The 15,495-nt window shown below is 26.3% G+C and overlaps 1 protein-coding gene across 1 annotated transcript in view; it reads right to left on the reverse strand.

Annotated features, from left to right (window-relative positions):
• The window catches only part of LOC113383565 (potassium voltage-gated channel protein eag-like), a 221,038-nt gene that overhangs the window by 142,592 nt on the left and 62,951 nt on the right, over nt 1-15,495 (reverse strand). Inside the window, exon 5 of the mRNA XM_026621822.1 lies at nt 3,659-3,790. Coding sequence (XP_026477607.1) covers nt 3,659-3,790 — 132 coding nt within the window. The remainder of the gene's footprint in view (nt 1-3,658; nt 3,791-15,495) is intronic.

The following is a 15,495-nucleotide window of genomic DNA, read 5'->3' on the forward strand; positions in this document are numbered from 1 at the left end:
TTTTTTTTTTTTTTTAAAAAAACTAATTTTTTGTCCAATTTATAGTTTCTCAAAATCTATTTTTTTCAAAGTAATTTTTTTTCAAAAATGTTAATCGTTTTATATCGTTTTAAAAAAAAAAAATAATTTTGGTACGGGAAGTTCCAGCAATTTGCCTTAAGGCACGATGCCCTAATTGCCTTAAGACAGAATTCCACTTACAGCTAGTGTTATTTTTTTATTGACTTTGTGTACGTGTACATTAGTCATTTACAAAATAGTAGAGTCTAATCATAATTACACAACTTATATTGTTATCTTATTGGAATGAATATATAAGTATATAAGGCACTATATATTCTTTTTTCAGTCAATGATATCATTAAGTAGTAAAAGGAACCCAATAATATTTTTTTTAAAACAAACAAATTATTTAACACAGAGAGTGCGATGTAAAATTTGTGGTAGTATATATTTTCATAAGTATGTACGTAATTATTAAAAAAGAATAAATCTGATATAAGTTAATTAAGGCATATTATTAACTCTTAATAACATTAAGCCCATAAATACATTAATACTCATGTAGATGTATATATAAAAGTATAAAATAAGAGGCCTTGATTTTTTCTTTTCCACTTGGAAACTATGTACAATCACGATATGCACTTAATTAATAATTAGCGATTAATTAATTACTTCGAATCTAACAATAGTCATTCGCGAATGCGTGACTTAGTGAAATCATAAAATTTTTATCCGAATTCAAATAATATTAAATTTTACCTGACTGACATGGGCTAGATGTGATTTTTGTGCCGGATCTTTTAGCGCCGGCAGGTGAGCGCTGAATTGGCTCGCTAAAACGCTCCTCGATCGCGTTACACTTCGAGCCAGTTTTTGCAAATTTTGATAAACCTGAAACAAAAAACAAATCATTATAAAAATGACTATAAAACGGACCTTAGATATTATGTAATTTAGTATATGGCTAATGTACCAGTTTATAAAGCCAATAAAATAATAAAAAAAAAAAAAAAAAAAAAAAAAAAAAAAAAAAAAAAAAAAAAAAAACGGACCTTGTAACCACAATATATATAGCGTTTAAAACTGCATTATATCATGCTGTAATAATATCCAGTTTTACTTGGAAAACCTAAAAAGTTTGTAGCATCAATATGTTAAAAATGTTAATACCAACGAATTGTTGTCGGTAAACTTTAATTTTTTTAAATTATTTATATATAATACAGTATTACATAAATTATTATTATATACTAGCTAACCCGGCAAACGTTGTTTTGCCGAGTAAGGTATATTCTAAACAATTTCTAGAGTATCAAAAAAATTAATACTTTACGTTTATAACATAAACTGAGGTTATAGCTGGTTACACATCTTTTTCCCTCTACTTTCAAATATTGTTGTTGAACAATGCTTAACTTTACTGGTTTTTGACACATCGGTGGTGGACCTTTTTAACCCCGGACCTTCATATGTTATTATCTATTCTTCGATAAATTCTGGGAAATTATAATTGGGAATATGTTATTTGACAATATGTCCCTTTGATCGATACCAAATTTAGGTTCAGAATTGAACTAACATAAATAAAAAATAATATAACCTAGAAAATGTTTCATAAATACCAATGAGTATATAATTATACAAATGAGATCTTTCAGAGCACCGTCTTTGAGAAAAATATGATTTGCAAAAAAGGAGTGCTACAACGCCAAAAAATGCATTTTCATATTAACATTTAAAAAAAGTTGATATTTTGAGTTTCTTATAAAACTTGCGATCCGTTTAATAACGTTTTTGGGTATAAATATAACTACGAGCAAAACTACTTACTACAATTTAATTATAATTAAATAAAATTCACGTAAAACATCCTATTAAACGTAATTGAACATCATCTGTCAAAAACGTTTGACATTTGACGTATTAGTCACCGTCCATTGTTTTACTCAAATTATGCTTTTACCAAAATTTTCAAATTAAAAATGTAAAGTTTCTACGCGATTTTGAAATATCTCACCTTTCGGATCATCTCTGGATTGGCATGAATTTTTCAAGACCACGACTGGCCAAATCGGTTTAGCCGTTTTCGAGTTTTAGCGTATATAAGAATATATAAAACGGATTGACTGTAAATACACACATTTATATACAGGTTGTCCTAGAACCTAATATGAAACCTCGAATATGGAATAAAATAATGCATATGGCTAAATGCTTTGTTGAGTCTTGATAATGAATCCTAGATTTTTTATTGCTCTGAGTTTAATTCCTGAACAGTAAACTTAAAATTACAGATAGTATTAACTCAACTCCATTTAAAAAGTTTCTGTACTAGTTATTTGTCATCGTCAGGATTTCTGTTGAAAACAAAATAAGTAGATATATGAGCCGATTCTGCCATAAAGTAGACTTATTTTAGGGTAAGGGTATTTTACGTGGCAGTTTTCATACAAAATCATATTAAATACTGTCAAAAAGCAACTTTACTCATATGTTATCAAACCATATCACAAAGATCCAGTTTTTTTTATTTAAAACTGCTAGACTGCACAGAAACCACATGGCTTTCGTCAGTACGATTTAGTACTGTTTTGTATGAAAACTGCTACAAAATATAGCCTTGTCATAAAATTGGTCTATTTTGGAGAATCGGCCTCATAATGATGATGGTAAGGACAGTATGGAAAATATTTTTTAGCAAGGAATATTTTTAGTTGTTTTAGAGGAATTGAGAAACATGATTTAACGGTGAGTTCGGTATATAAATACATGTCACTGTTATTTAAAGTGGTTAAAAGTGGAAGTTAAAAGTTTTCACTTAAAAATAGTGTGATGTGTTTATTGATGGAAGAAGTCTGAAAAAGAAACCCTCGAAACGTTGCAAACATCAATAGCATCTGCAGAAAAATTGGTTTTTCTTTACCTTGGATTGACTGTTTAAAAAACACACTCATGAACACACACACACACACACACACACACACACATATATATATATATTAGAGCGGGTCGATTTGTATGGAGCAAAAAATTTTGCTTAGGCACATATAATTTTCGGATACTAGGGATCAAAATAAGATACTTTCCTGAAGAAACTATACCTCTAAAATGAATTCTGATGTCCTGTGCAATAACCCAAAAATAAGGGTTGAAATTGGAAAATTCCGAGTGAAATTCCTGTATATTTAATATTAATAATCATATTCCTGCTAAAGCTCTTTGACAGTAAGAAATGAGAATAACAAAGATCGTTTAATATTTATTCATTCTCAAGATACTTCATATCATCCAAGTTGTAATATTTATACTTCATGTTATCTATTTATATTCATTATAATTCATGAACTCTATTTATATTTCACTATAAATAAAGAAATTCACACGTCTCTTATTGGGAATCATGTTTTCTTTGAGCGAAAGTCAGCATATTATATCGAAATATTGATTCTAAGTACAATATTATATACGAGCAAACTATGGGAAATTCTGCTGAAGAAAACGAATCTGACTTTCTCTCATTCAAGTAAAATTTATGGCAAACAAATCGATTATATGTACGATTAAATCTTGTGCCACTTAGATATTTCAAACTGTATAGTAGTTATTATAGGGCTTAAATAAATTTAATTTTGTTATTTATTTATTAACCTACCTCCCCTGGTGTCTTCCTGATCTATCGGTTGTTTTAGAGCAGTGATGTCCCTGAACGTCAATAAAAACAGGACCACGAGATCCCTTTCGTTGCGGATAGGGGCCACTTGCAAAAGTAGCCATAGTGGAGTTTCTGAAATATGGATATATTATTGTTGTTAGCATAAATAGTTTCTACTTGCGAATTAGCAATTGGCTATTTACTAAATAACTATTTTGTAAGCGCTTACAAGCAATAATGCTATTTTATGGCGGTAATATAAATGTATAATAATAATAAATGTTATTTATGTATAAAGAAGATAATGAAAGAGTGCTTGAATATTTGAAAGCTTGTGTCATATGTTCTTGATTTTGAATATTTTGTACTTATGGTAAATAATTTATAATAAAGTACAATGTACAATGTACAAATAGAAAAATCTGGAACAACAAAATTTTTTCATACACTTTAATTTAAAATGTTAAAAGCTTCATCTTCAAATTTTTCAAATTCGATTTTTTTCATATTTTATCAGACCTTCAAGAATTTTCATAAACTCTCATTTAAGTTACAAAATAGAAAATACTGAATGTCGCCAAAATTTGATTTCACTAAAATCTTCGAAAAATCTCTTTCTACAAATTTATATATTAGTGATTTTTTAATTTATTGCAACTTTAATTTAAAATGTTAAAAGCTTCAACTTCAAATTTTTCAAATTCGATTTTTTTCATATTTTATCAGGCCTTCAAGAATTTTCATAAATTCTCATTCAAGTCCCTAAATTGAAAATACTGAATGTCGCCAAAATTTGATTTTCACTAAAATCTTACAAAAATCTCTTTTTCTACAAATTTATATAACTTTGATTTTTTAATTTATTTCAAATTTTGTCGTCCATTTAGAAAACTAAATTTCAAGTAGTACTAGTTTATACTTATGGTTTTTTATAGACCATATATACATATAGTCTATATAAACTACAGAAGTTTAGAAAATTAGCTTCAAAGCATAATATACTACTAGTTTATAATTTTGGATTTATTTGTCTTAATATTTATTCGATAATTTGTTTTACTCCTAACTTACAGAAGTTCAGGTAGTACTACTAGTTTATATTTCTGGAACAATCTGTATAATTAATTTTTTTTTATTCAACAATATATTTACAACTGTTCTACATAGACATTAAGTAAATCTTTTGTTCTACTACTACTTTTAGTCTACTAATACTTTTGGTACAGATTATTTTTTAGATTATTTAGAATTTATATACAGATTATTTAGAATTTGTTTTTCTTATTAATCTAAAAATATTATATTTCATTTAAACTTGATGATGAAAGCACGTATATACGTGAAATTATGAATGTTAAGTTTTTAAGTTTACTCAATTTAATAATACTACAATATATTTATTATTAATTCCTTGTTTATCTTTATTAATTAATACCTAGTCTTGAGTAAAAATACTATCTAGTGGAATTTGTTTTCCACTTATTAGTAATTTTATTTTTTTATTAGACCAATTTTTTTGAATATCAACATATGATCAACATGTAGTTTGCCATTCAAACCAACACAATTTCTATTTTGAAAATTGAATTTCGTAAAGGAGAACAATTTCTATATACATTGAGACTTTGAGAAAATACTAAACTTCATTCATTCAAAATATATTACTTGAATAAATCTTTATCTTCAATATTTAGACTTATTAAATTTTTATCATTACAAATGAATTTGTATACAATTTTAAATAAAGAATTAAAAAAAAACTATATAATCGAATCAGGCGCACATCAGATCGATATTTCACGATCACTTCAACTTTTGATTGAAAAGTTTATCAATTAATTAAAGTCTTACGAAGTTACAAAGTGCAAACATGCAACGTCATAAATCAATTATACAAGTTTTAAGCAATTGGTTAACTATTTGTTAACATAGATATAAAAAATGTTAATTAAATAGAAATAATAGTGGAGATAGGATTAAAGTTTAAGTTATATTGAAATACTACAGATTAGTAGTTTTTATCAGGTTTATTTTTGGGTTTTCCGAGATTTTTGATCATAAAACATAGGAGTATTGAAATGTAACTTTTTGGTAATTATTTTTTGCTATTTAATGTACATTTAGGCTTTTGTCTCATTGTCCTATACCTCCTAGATGCATGGCAATCGTCAAAAATAGTGATTTTTTTTGTCATGTCACAACTTTAAAGTCGTATAACTCGTCGTACATTTATAAATCTAGATTCAGCATTTTTTTATTGCAAATTTTTAATTTGATAATGAATAAACTCTATGAGTTACAGTTCTGAAAGAAAAAAAATTACACCCAAAAATAAAAATGTAGAGAAACTTTTATAAAAATAAAATATTAAGTCATACTAATTTCGATTTGAACGTGCTCAAAAACACGTGTAAATTTTGTTCGAAGTACACTAAGTAGATAGAAATAAATATTTTTAACTTCCCGAAGTAGAACTTTATTTTCGCCAAATATCCGAGTTACTAATTTTATGTTTTTTTATGTTTCAAATTATTCTACGATTTTGATGACACTTCTTAGTTTAAAATAACATACGAAATTTTCATAGGCGATTGAAATATAAAAAATATTAAGGTTTAGATTTTACGCGACAATTTTTCGCGAGCTTGAGTGATTGTAATTAGAATCTATGCCGAAGCATCTTTGTTCTAGGGTGTATCGTAGGTAGCTACTGATTACAGTTTACATCCATATTGTCGAATGAAATGTGTTAAGCAAATTATAATCATGTTTGAAAGATATCAATTAGAAATCGCATTAATTTTTTTATGAAAAGCAAAAATGTTGTTTTCGAAATAGTTGAAAATTTTACTTAAATAGCTCAACCTCAATCATTATTAGTTAAGTTGATTGTGTATACGTATCAGAACTTGCCTTAACACAAAATGCTACTTACAAAGATACGTTCAAAGATCATTATAAATTTAATATTTTAATTGATATTAAATTATTACTATTCAATAAGAATCGAAATATGTTATTACATTAGAGTATAATTCAGTACATATTGTTAAAACCGTGACTCCAAAAAAGTCCAAAACTAACCCGGTGAACTGAAAATACCTGAAGTGCTACTGTATTTCTCATTCGGTATGAAAAATAGTCCTAACATTATAAAATTTTCATCGCTTTTCCCATTTGCGCATCGCGTGGGCAAAAATAGCTCCATATTTTGGCCATAAAACACGAAGTGCAATAGAGAATGTTATGTTTTGGGCCAAGTCGGAGGACCGCACCGGTGTGTTCGGTGGTGAGGGTGAGGGTGAGGGTGAGTTATACGTAATTAGTTTCGCTTGCCGTAGAATCGTATTTTGCATTAATAATAATTTTGGTGATTTATTCAAAGTGCCTAACATCAGACTGAAGCTTTGATTACACTAAGCGTACAGGAGTCGATACAGGGACGAGCATGAGCAAACTTTTTGCAATACGGATATAGTTATTTGGCTAGCCCACAGGCTTACAATAGTTAAACCACTTTGTTTTTCTTATTGAATGAAAATTCGAATGAAATATGAAATTCAATTACTATATTAATTATTATTTGAATAGCAATTAGACCATGAGTAGTCTAGGGCGGTACTCAAAGGTCCAATTTGACTTTGACTAAACTAATTATATCATTACAAATAGCACATATCCAACAAACAACTATCTGTCACTTTCGGTAAAACTGTCAGCCTATTCATCATAGTAGAAATATGTTTTTCGCTGTTTTTCAAAAATTTGTCACTGGGTCCTTTTACCCCATAGGTGGCGTAAAAATCGGCCAAGGAGCGAAAAGATCCAGTGCCTTTTTTATTTTGAAGAAATTTTGTGAAATAATAGCTACATTATTTAATCAATGCAAAATATAAATTTTATGGGTACATTTTTTACAGAGATAACTGTATGTCTGTATATAACCTTGATTTGGTATTTCGTCAGAAATATGCATCAGCAGAATTGTAATAACTATTTGTTTAATTTATCTCTTGTAAATTGCTCTTTTTAACTTAATTCACTTGTTTATTTACTATTATTTATTGTTAACATCTCTTCCAAGATAAAAGTTCAGTTGGACCTTTTTTTACCCCGCCCGCATGTATTATATATGTTATATGAAAACATCTGTTGTATCTAACTGAAAATTAACAATACATCCTATGAAACTTGCAAAAAAACAACAGTGCTCATAACCAAGAAAACTAACAATGAAAGAAAATACTTTTGATATGGATTTTCAAACATTGCCGTTTATCTCCTGATAGCAACGTCGTAAAAATGATTGGTTATACATGTTTTTTCCCTGCTTTTAAATATTGTTGTTAAAAATACGTTACTTTTCTTGACATCGGTGGACCTTTTTAACCGCAAATCTTCAAGTCCCGCTCTACCCTATCTTATAATTGTATTGATATGACTTAATTAACTTAACCCCCAAACAGTTATTTCTATAATGAATTTCATTATTAAAATTTTGATGCATTTTTAATTTTGGTTGATTGATGCCTCAATGCCATGCAAGGCTTATTTTTACTGAAACATTTCCATTTACATTTTCAAGCGAAAACTGATGTTACTTCTACTTGACACAAGGCTGTCTGAACCTGAAACCTTTGATCGAAATCCCATAGCTCTAACCACAATAAAAAAAGTTGTTAAGCTTGCACTCAAAGTTTTTAATTATTTATTTTATTCTAATGAAACCAAATAAACCAATCAAGAATATAATTAATTTTTTTGCTAGACGAAATATAGTTATTATGCTACGACTTATTTTAACGATATTAAACTTTCAAAAGGCTTTTTATTGAATTGTTATTAATTTATTTTGAGATTTATAAAATCTAATCAAACAGAAAAATAGCTCATTCTCACAATAGTTAAACCATTTTGATTTTTTTTATTAAATTCCTGTAAGATTTTGTTTGGATAAGTAGAAAACCAAATTAGTCTAATTACAAGCGACTCCATTACCAAATTACTCCTTAAATAATTTTGTTCATATACATTTCTATTTCAGAACATTAAAAGGTCGAAATTCCAGAACATAATTTTTCCATGTTAATGAATGCTTATTGTAGCTCGTTTTGATTTCTTTGAATGTATAAGCGTATTATTAAGATAATTGTGAACAACCCTCGGCGAAATCTGAACAAAAATGAATATATATATATATATATATAATATATATAATATATACACACACACATATATATATATATATATATATATATAATATATACACACACATATATATATATATATATATATATATATATATATATAATATATACACACACATATATTTATATATATATATATATATATATATATATATATATATATATATATATATATATATATATATATATATATACTACATATTCTATATGTTAGCGCTAATTTGCGAATGATTAAATCAATGGACATCGGTAATTAGCGTGAAAAAATTGAATATGAGTAATTATATTTGCATATTTAATTATTTAATTACACATTGATTCATTTAGAATTCAATTATGTTAATATTCTATCATTATGTTTATTTGCATATTTAAAGAAAAACACGTATACTATTAGAACCTTTTTCATTCACGACTATTAATTTAATTTTATAAGTATTATGAATTTATCATATTAGTGATTTTGCAATCACATATTACAGTGATTAAATCTGAATCAGATGATCTGCACAAGTTATCATAATGCCTAATTAAAATATTCTTCTTCTTTGTCTACAACTAATAAAAAGCTAGGTATCTCGGACATTCTAAAAGCGACATTAATTATTCAGTTTGAATATTAAATTAAATCACTACCTTAGAATTGAAATGAATATTATTTCATTATCAAGTAGAAAAACACCGAAAGAGTCACTCATTTATTTTCGGAAGGTAATCTAAGTCTTTTGAAAATTTGCATCAAAATTTTAATAATGAAATTCATTTAAGAATCAACAGAGATGCAGTATAACTAATTTGATTTGTTAAAAATTGATAATAATTTTGTATATGATCGCAAATACATGATCGAACATTTAATACTCAAATACAATCTTTAATTTATATTCTTTATGAACAGAAATCAAAATTTTATATATATATCTTATATATCTTATCCAAATGTTGACTATTCTATTTTTGATATATTTTTATTAGAATACAACCCACTTATCCTTTTATGGATTATTTTATATTATAATCTGGGGATATATTGCATTAATTTTGGGGATATATTATGATATACATTTACAATAGGTTTTCATTTATCAAAAATTTTAATATTCGAATATCAATTAGAATATATATGTATTCTTCGTCAATTATTTACTATTTACATTATTTATGAATAAAACATTTTGTATTAAAATATCATCTTGTTAGCGAAACTCTTCCTGACATCTTATTAATGCAGCAAGTTTCATTTGTATTAGTTTTCACGTTTCGGAGAACGTATTGTTTATTCAGAAAATGTCTCTACTACTTACGGTGGAGACGCCATGTACTTTTCCAAGTTCAGTGTAAGTTAAATTACTAACTAATAGTAGGATCAAATAGTTTATTATAATATATGTCCATTACTAAGTTAATTAAGTCTAGAATTTTATCAAAATGTACTTTACTGAAAATTACATATTATATTACTTTAATTAATTTATTAAATAATTTAAATATTTTAAATATTTTAAAAATTTAAAAATAAAACTAAATGAAAACACATTTACAACTAAAGTTAAAATTGCAGCAAAGAATTATTTGCTTCATCATTAATTATTAGAGCAAATTTTAGCTCCAATTTAGATTAAGGGTTAAAAAAAATGTTTCAAGATTAAGGATGCTTAATAAAATTATTATTGAATTGCTAAATATTGGTTTTTAATTAAACCCGCCTAACCGAAACCGAATTAAAGTAAAATATTAATAAAAGCAAAACAAACATAATTGTGAAAATAAAATTAATAGATATTTATGAAAAAGCTCCAATTATTACGATACTGAGATATGGTGGCTTCTTAATCAAATACTTTATACGAAAAATTAAACTTATAACAATATCATCTTTTTCGAATTTGTAATTTTCTGTTTTTAAAATTTTAATAAATGCTAAAAACTATTACATTTCACTAAACGTCTTTCTGCTTATTTTTTTTAAATGCAAATAAATTTTATTCAACCACAAAAGCCACAAAATCTTTAGAGTCAGAGTGTAAACTTAAAACCTATAAATATAAAATAAGATTTGAAGTATTGAGAAATAAATCTACAAAAATGGAAAAATATTTATTATATAGTTTAACAATTTTTAAATAAATTGTCGACTTATCATTTAAATAAATTAATTAAAGACGTTCAAAAGTGAAAATCAAAATGAGTATTATATTATATTAATCGTAAAGACTAATTAAATTAAAGAAGTTCAAAATTGAAAACCAAAATCAGCACGTATAAGTACTTTTTGTTGAAGTATATATCATATAAGTCGTACTGATAAACAATTTATTGTCTATTGCCATGGCCTTAATTTCATACTCCATCATTTCCAACGATGATAAAAATCACTTTTATTTCTCATTTGCATAATAAACTAGAATTATTGTTATATTACAATGATTATTGTTACAAATTAGTATCACGTAGAATAAAGAATTGTAAATGGCTGAAGACATGAATCAATTGCACGAAATCGAAGTTTTATGAGGTAATAAAATTTTACTTTTATTATCAGACAAAACGGTCGGAATAAAGATATCACAGGCGCCAAGACTAGATTTTTTGAAAAAAAAATAGGATTATGTTTAAATATTAATTGTTTCTGAATAACAAGTTGTTGATCATTTAAGCTACAATCAAAGGAGTGCGGGGCTTAAAGGTCCGCGGATAAAAAGATCCTTCACTTATATCTCAAAAACAAGTACAGTTAAGAAATTTGAACAACATTGATTTAATAATGTATCTATTGTAAGTAGAAATAAGACATTGGACCTGTTGATCTATTGGTTGCCTATGGGGTAAAACAGCAAAAAAAACATTTCTACATCGATGAATGTTGGGTATTTTATTGAACATAGTCAGATAGTTGTTTTTTCATACATGTTATTTGTTGTGATATTAGTCAAATTGGACCTTTGTGCCCCGTCATGTTCAATATAATAAGCAAATATAAATTCCACAATGTTTTGATTAATTTACTAAAAGCCAACAGTTTTTATGACATTTCTGAATATATTAATTATGACTTCAAGAAATACAGTGGTACCATCCCCTTCATATTATAAATATCTATTATTTACTAATTATATGTGATATTTTACAAATACAGCAATTTTTGGCTATAACTGAGTATTACTTAGCTGTGAAATATTTTTCTTCGTCTCTGATACTGCTTTTTTTCAGAAAAGCTTCTAAAGTTTTTAATAACTTCGCAAATCAATGGATATACAGGACCTCAACTTTTGAAGATGCTCTCGACGAAGACGTAATATCAAGTTTCATAAAATCAAGACTCAAAATTGAATTAGTTTAACACTCCTTTATTTGTATTTTATATTTGGTTGTTTTGTTTATTTAATTGTAAAATTGTGAATTGTATATCTAATACATCTAAGAACTTTAATATACATCAATATACAATATAGATTTTCTGTCACATATTTAATTTCAGTAATGCGAATTAAAATCCTATTTTTAAGCCCCTATTTCCTATTTTTAAGTACAATATCTCATTTGGGTTGTGTTCTGCGAATTATTTGTAACATGTTATAATGCCAATATAATTAGAAAAGAACAAATACCGAATTGGCTTCTAATAAAAGTATATCCAGAATATAATAGTCATTAGATAAAATATAAAATTCTGATTTAAGTTCACAAAAAACATCACATAATTACATATTGCTTTTGAGAGTACTAAGTGTTCGATAATTTAGTTTTGATCAAATATAAAATGAATTTGTAAACTCCGCGAATTTTCAAAAAGTTAAATTATCATTCAAAAATAAATGAGTGACCTGATGTTTTTCTACTGGATAACAAAATATTAGTTATGATTTGCATAATATTTCAGTTTTCCATTTGTTCTATAAAATTAATTAATCCAAGAATTTGAAAAATTGCTTTAACTGATGACCCCATTTTTTCTATATACGTATGCATATAAATATATATTAAAATGAGCCCTGCTTGTATGAATATGAAAATCATGAATAACTTAGGCTACCATTGACTTTACAAGAGGGCACTAAAATCTCGCAAAATACGAAATAATTAATTTGGTAGATCTTATGAACCGAGCACTTTCGTGGTTAATTATCATAATTCATTAATATTAATATCTAGTGTAAGAATATTAATAATTTTCGAGAGGTAATGGAGTATTTACAGAATATATATATATATATATATATATATATAATTTATATAATTGACTAGTTTTATTAACTTTTCCGCCGCAGTATAACGTGAAGAAAGCCATTATAACAATCCTGTCAGATGTTGAGCGTCATTGTCACAATAATCAGTTCAAATTCGTTTTGCACCTTAAAAAGTTTAGTTCGAGAATGTTTTTTGAAGTAAAACTTCTTTAGGCGCGACTAGGGTGTAACTCCGTACAAATGCAACGGAAGTGCGTTACGGCAAGGTTGAGTGCCAATGATTCGTCATTCGCTCTCGATGATATCATTTCTATACGGGTCGATTGGTCGTCGATATTGGTCGTATTTGTGCGTGGTTTCTTTATATGCGTGACTTTATACGTGCGTACGTCACCAAAAGCGTGAAGCATATTGTTCATTTTTCGGTGTTTCATATCATTACATTTTAAGGATAAATATTAGTAGAAATCTTGAAATAATAAAATATGTCTGGATCAAAAGAATATTTTATTCCGTCCCCTATAAATAATTATAGTGCAAAAATAAAGCAAATGAAAAATCTGTGCCGTGTAAGAAACGTAAGTTTATTGAAGTAATTTCTATTGTTCGTGGTTACTATATATTTTTGAGGTTATTAAAAAGGAAATTATTTTTATATGCAAGACAGATACTACAATTGTTCAAAGAATGAAACTGTATGGCCAGCGAAAACTAAAAAAAAAACGAGCAATCAATGATTGTATGTTAATTTTAATTACATGAAGTTCTTCAAACACAATTACATGATAAATGAAATTGTGAAAACAATATGTATTTAGGCGTTGTTTAACATAATAATAATTCTCTGCTGAAATATGCTACTTAATTAACAGACTTTTACTGGTAGTCAATGAATAAAAAAATTAGTGAAAACGATAAATAAATATAATTAAAAACCAAAACATCATATCAGTTTATCCGTTTTTTCCATTCTCAACTTGTTAAAATTATTATTTCGTAACCTCAAAACTTCACTAAAAATAAATCGTTTTTATTTTTCAAACAAGCGATATTTATATAACTCCAGAGGCCGTTTTTGCAATGGCGTCACAACATATGAGTTTTTGTGTCATCTCTTTTTACAAGCTTATTCATCAAGCGTTCAAAGTTCAAATTTAATTAAAAAACGACAAAGGATATTTTTAGCTTTTGATTAATTTATTGAAAAAATATCTGCAACTAGGCTTTTACCATTATACTAGCCATATTTTTAATATTTCGGTTTTTACGAGTGAATCTGAAGAGTTATGAGCCGAGAAAAATTATTTGTACGCAGTTTATATAAAGTTATATTCATCAGAAATTTTTTATACATGAAATTTCAAGACTGTTTTTTGAAGTGACTAATTGCACCATTTTTTTCATACTGATTATAAGTGCAAAAGATGATTATTTAGCAGGTATGGTAATCGTCGTATTTCCGTAGTAGCATTATGAAAACTAGAAATAAATAAATTAATACTATGAAAAATTAAACTAATAAATTATATTTATAATGATACAAAAAATTAAATTAGTTAATTGTTTATCAACAATTTAATAAGTTAAAATAGTAAAAACAAGTTGTAAAATGTTTTAAATATGCTGAAATAAAATTGTCCCAAGTAAGACCCGTTTAATTTTTTTTCATCTTACTGAAGTGGGATGTTATAATATCCACGTCGTATGTCTGGTTTTAAATTTTAATTATTAGCAAAGTTTTAAATTTATTAAATTATTAGCAAAATTTCAGGTAAAATAGGCTCGGAAAGCTGGAATCCCTTATAATGTTTTTAGATTTGTGTAGATTTCAAATAATATAAAAGCATACCATAATTTGAGAATGGCCAAATCTTAAAAACAAGGTTGGTATCGTTAATATAGTTTAATATTTTACGTTTTTCCAACTGATAATATATTTTACTTCAAGGCAAAGTAATGATTAAAGTGAATGTTAAAGTCTTATGCCAAAATTTACAACTGTATTAAAAAATCTGAACGTGTGCATGTTTAATTTATATATAATGCATAAAGAGTTAAATTAATACGCAATAATCGATAGTAACGTAAAATTACCTTGAAACATTAGTATTGATTAATATATAGTCAATATTAAAAATATATTTTTGTTTTTGTTTATCATTAGCGGTTCAATAATTATTTAATTAGAAAGAAAAATACTTAACATTTATTATTACATAATTTAATATTATATATATATATATATATACATATAATATAAATGTACATTAGTACGAATATATCGATCAGTCGAAATTGTAGTGGTAGCAAGGTCATCGACCCAAGATTTGGGGTTGACAATATACGCCCTTATATTTAGAGAATTTTATATATGTATGATATATATATATATATATATATATATATATATATATATATATACATATGTATATATATATATATA

Source organism: Ctenocephalides felis, unplaced genomic scaffold (assembly GCF_003426905.1).
Source record: "Ctenocephalides felis isolate EL2017-DRISC unplaced genomic scaffold, ASM342690v1 CF-g0.4_SCAFFOLD_03570, whole genome shotgun sequence".
Taxonomy (NCBI): Eukaryota; Metazoa; Arthropoda; class Insecta; order Siphonaptera; family Pulicidae; genus Ctenocephalides; species Ctenocephalides felis.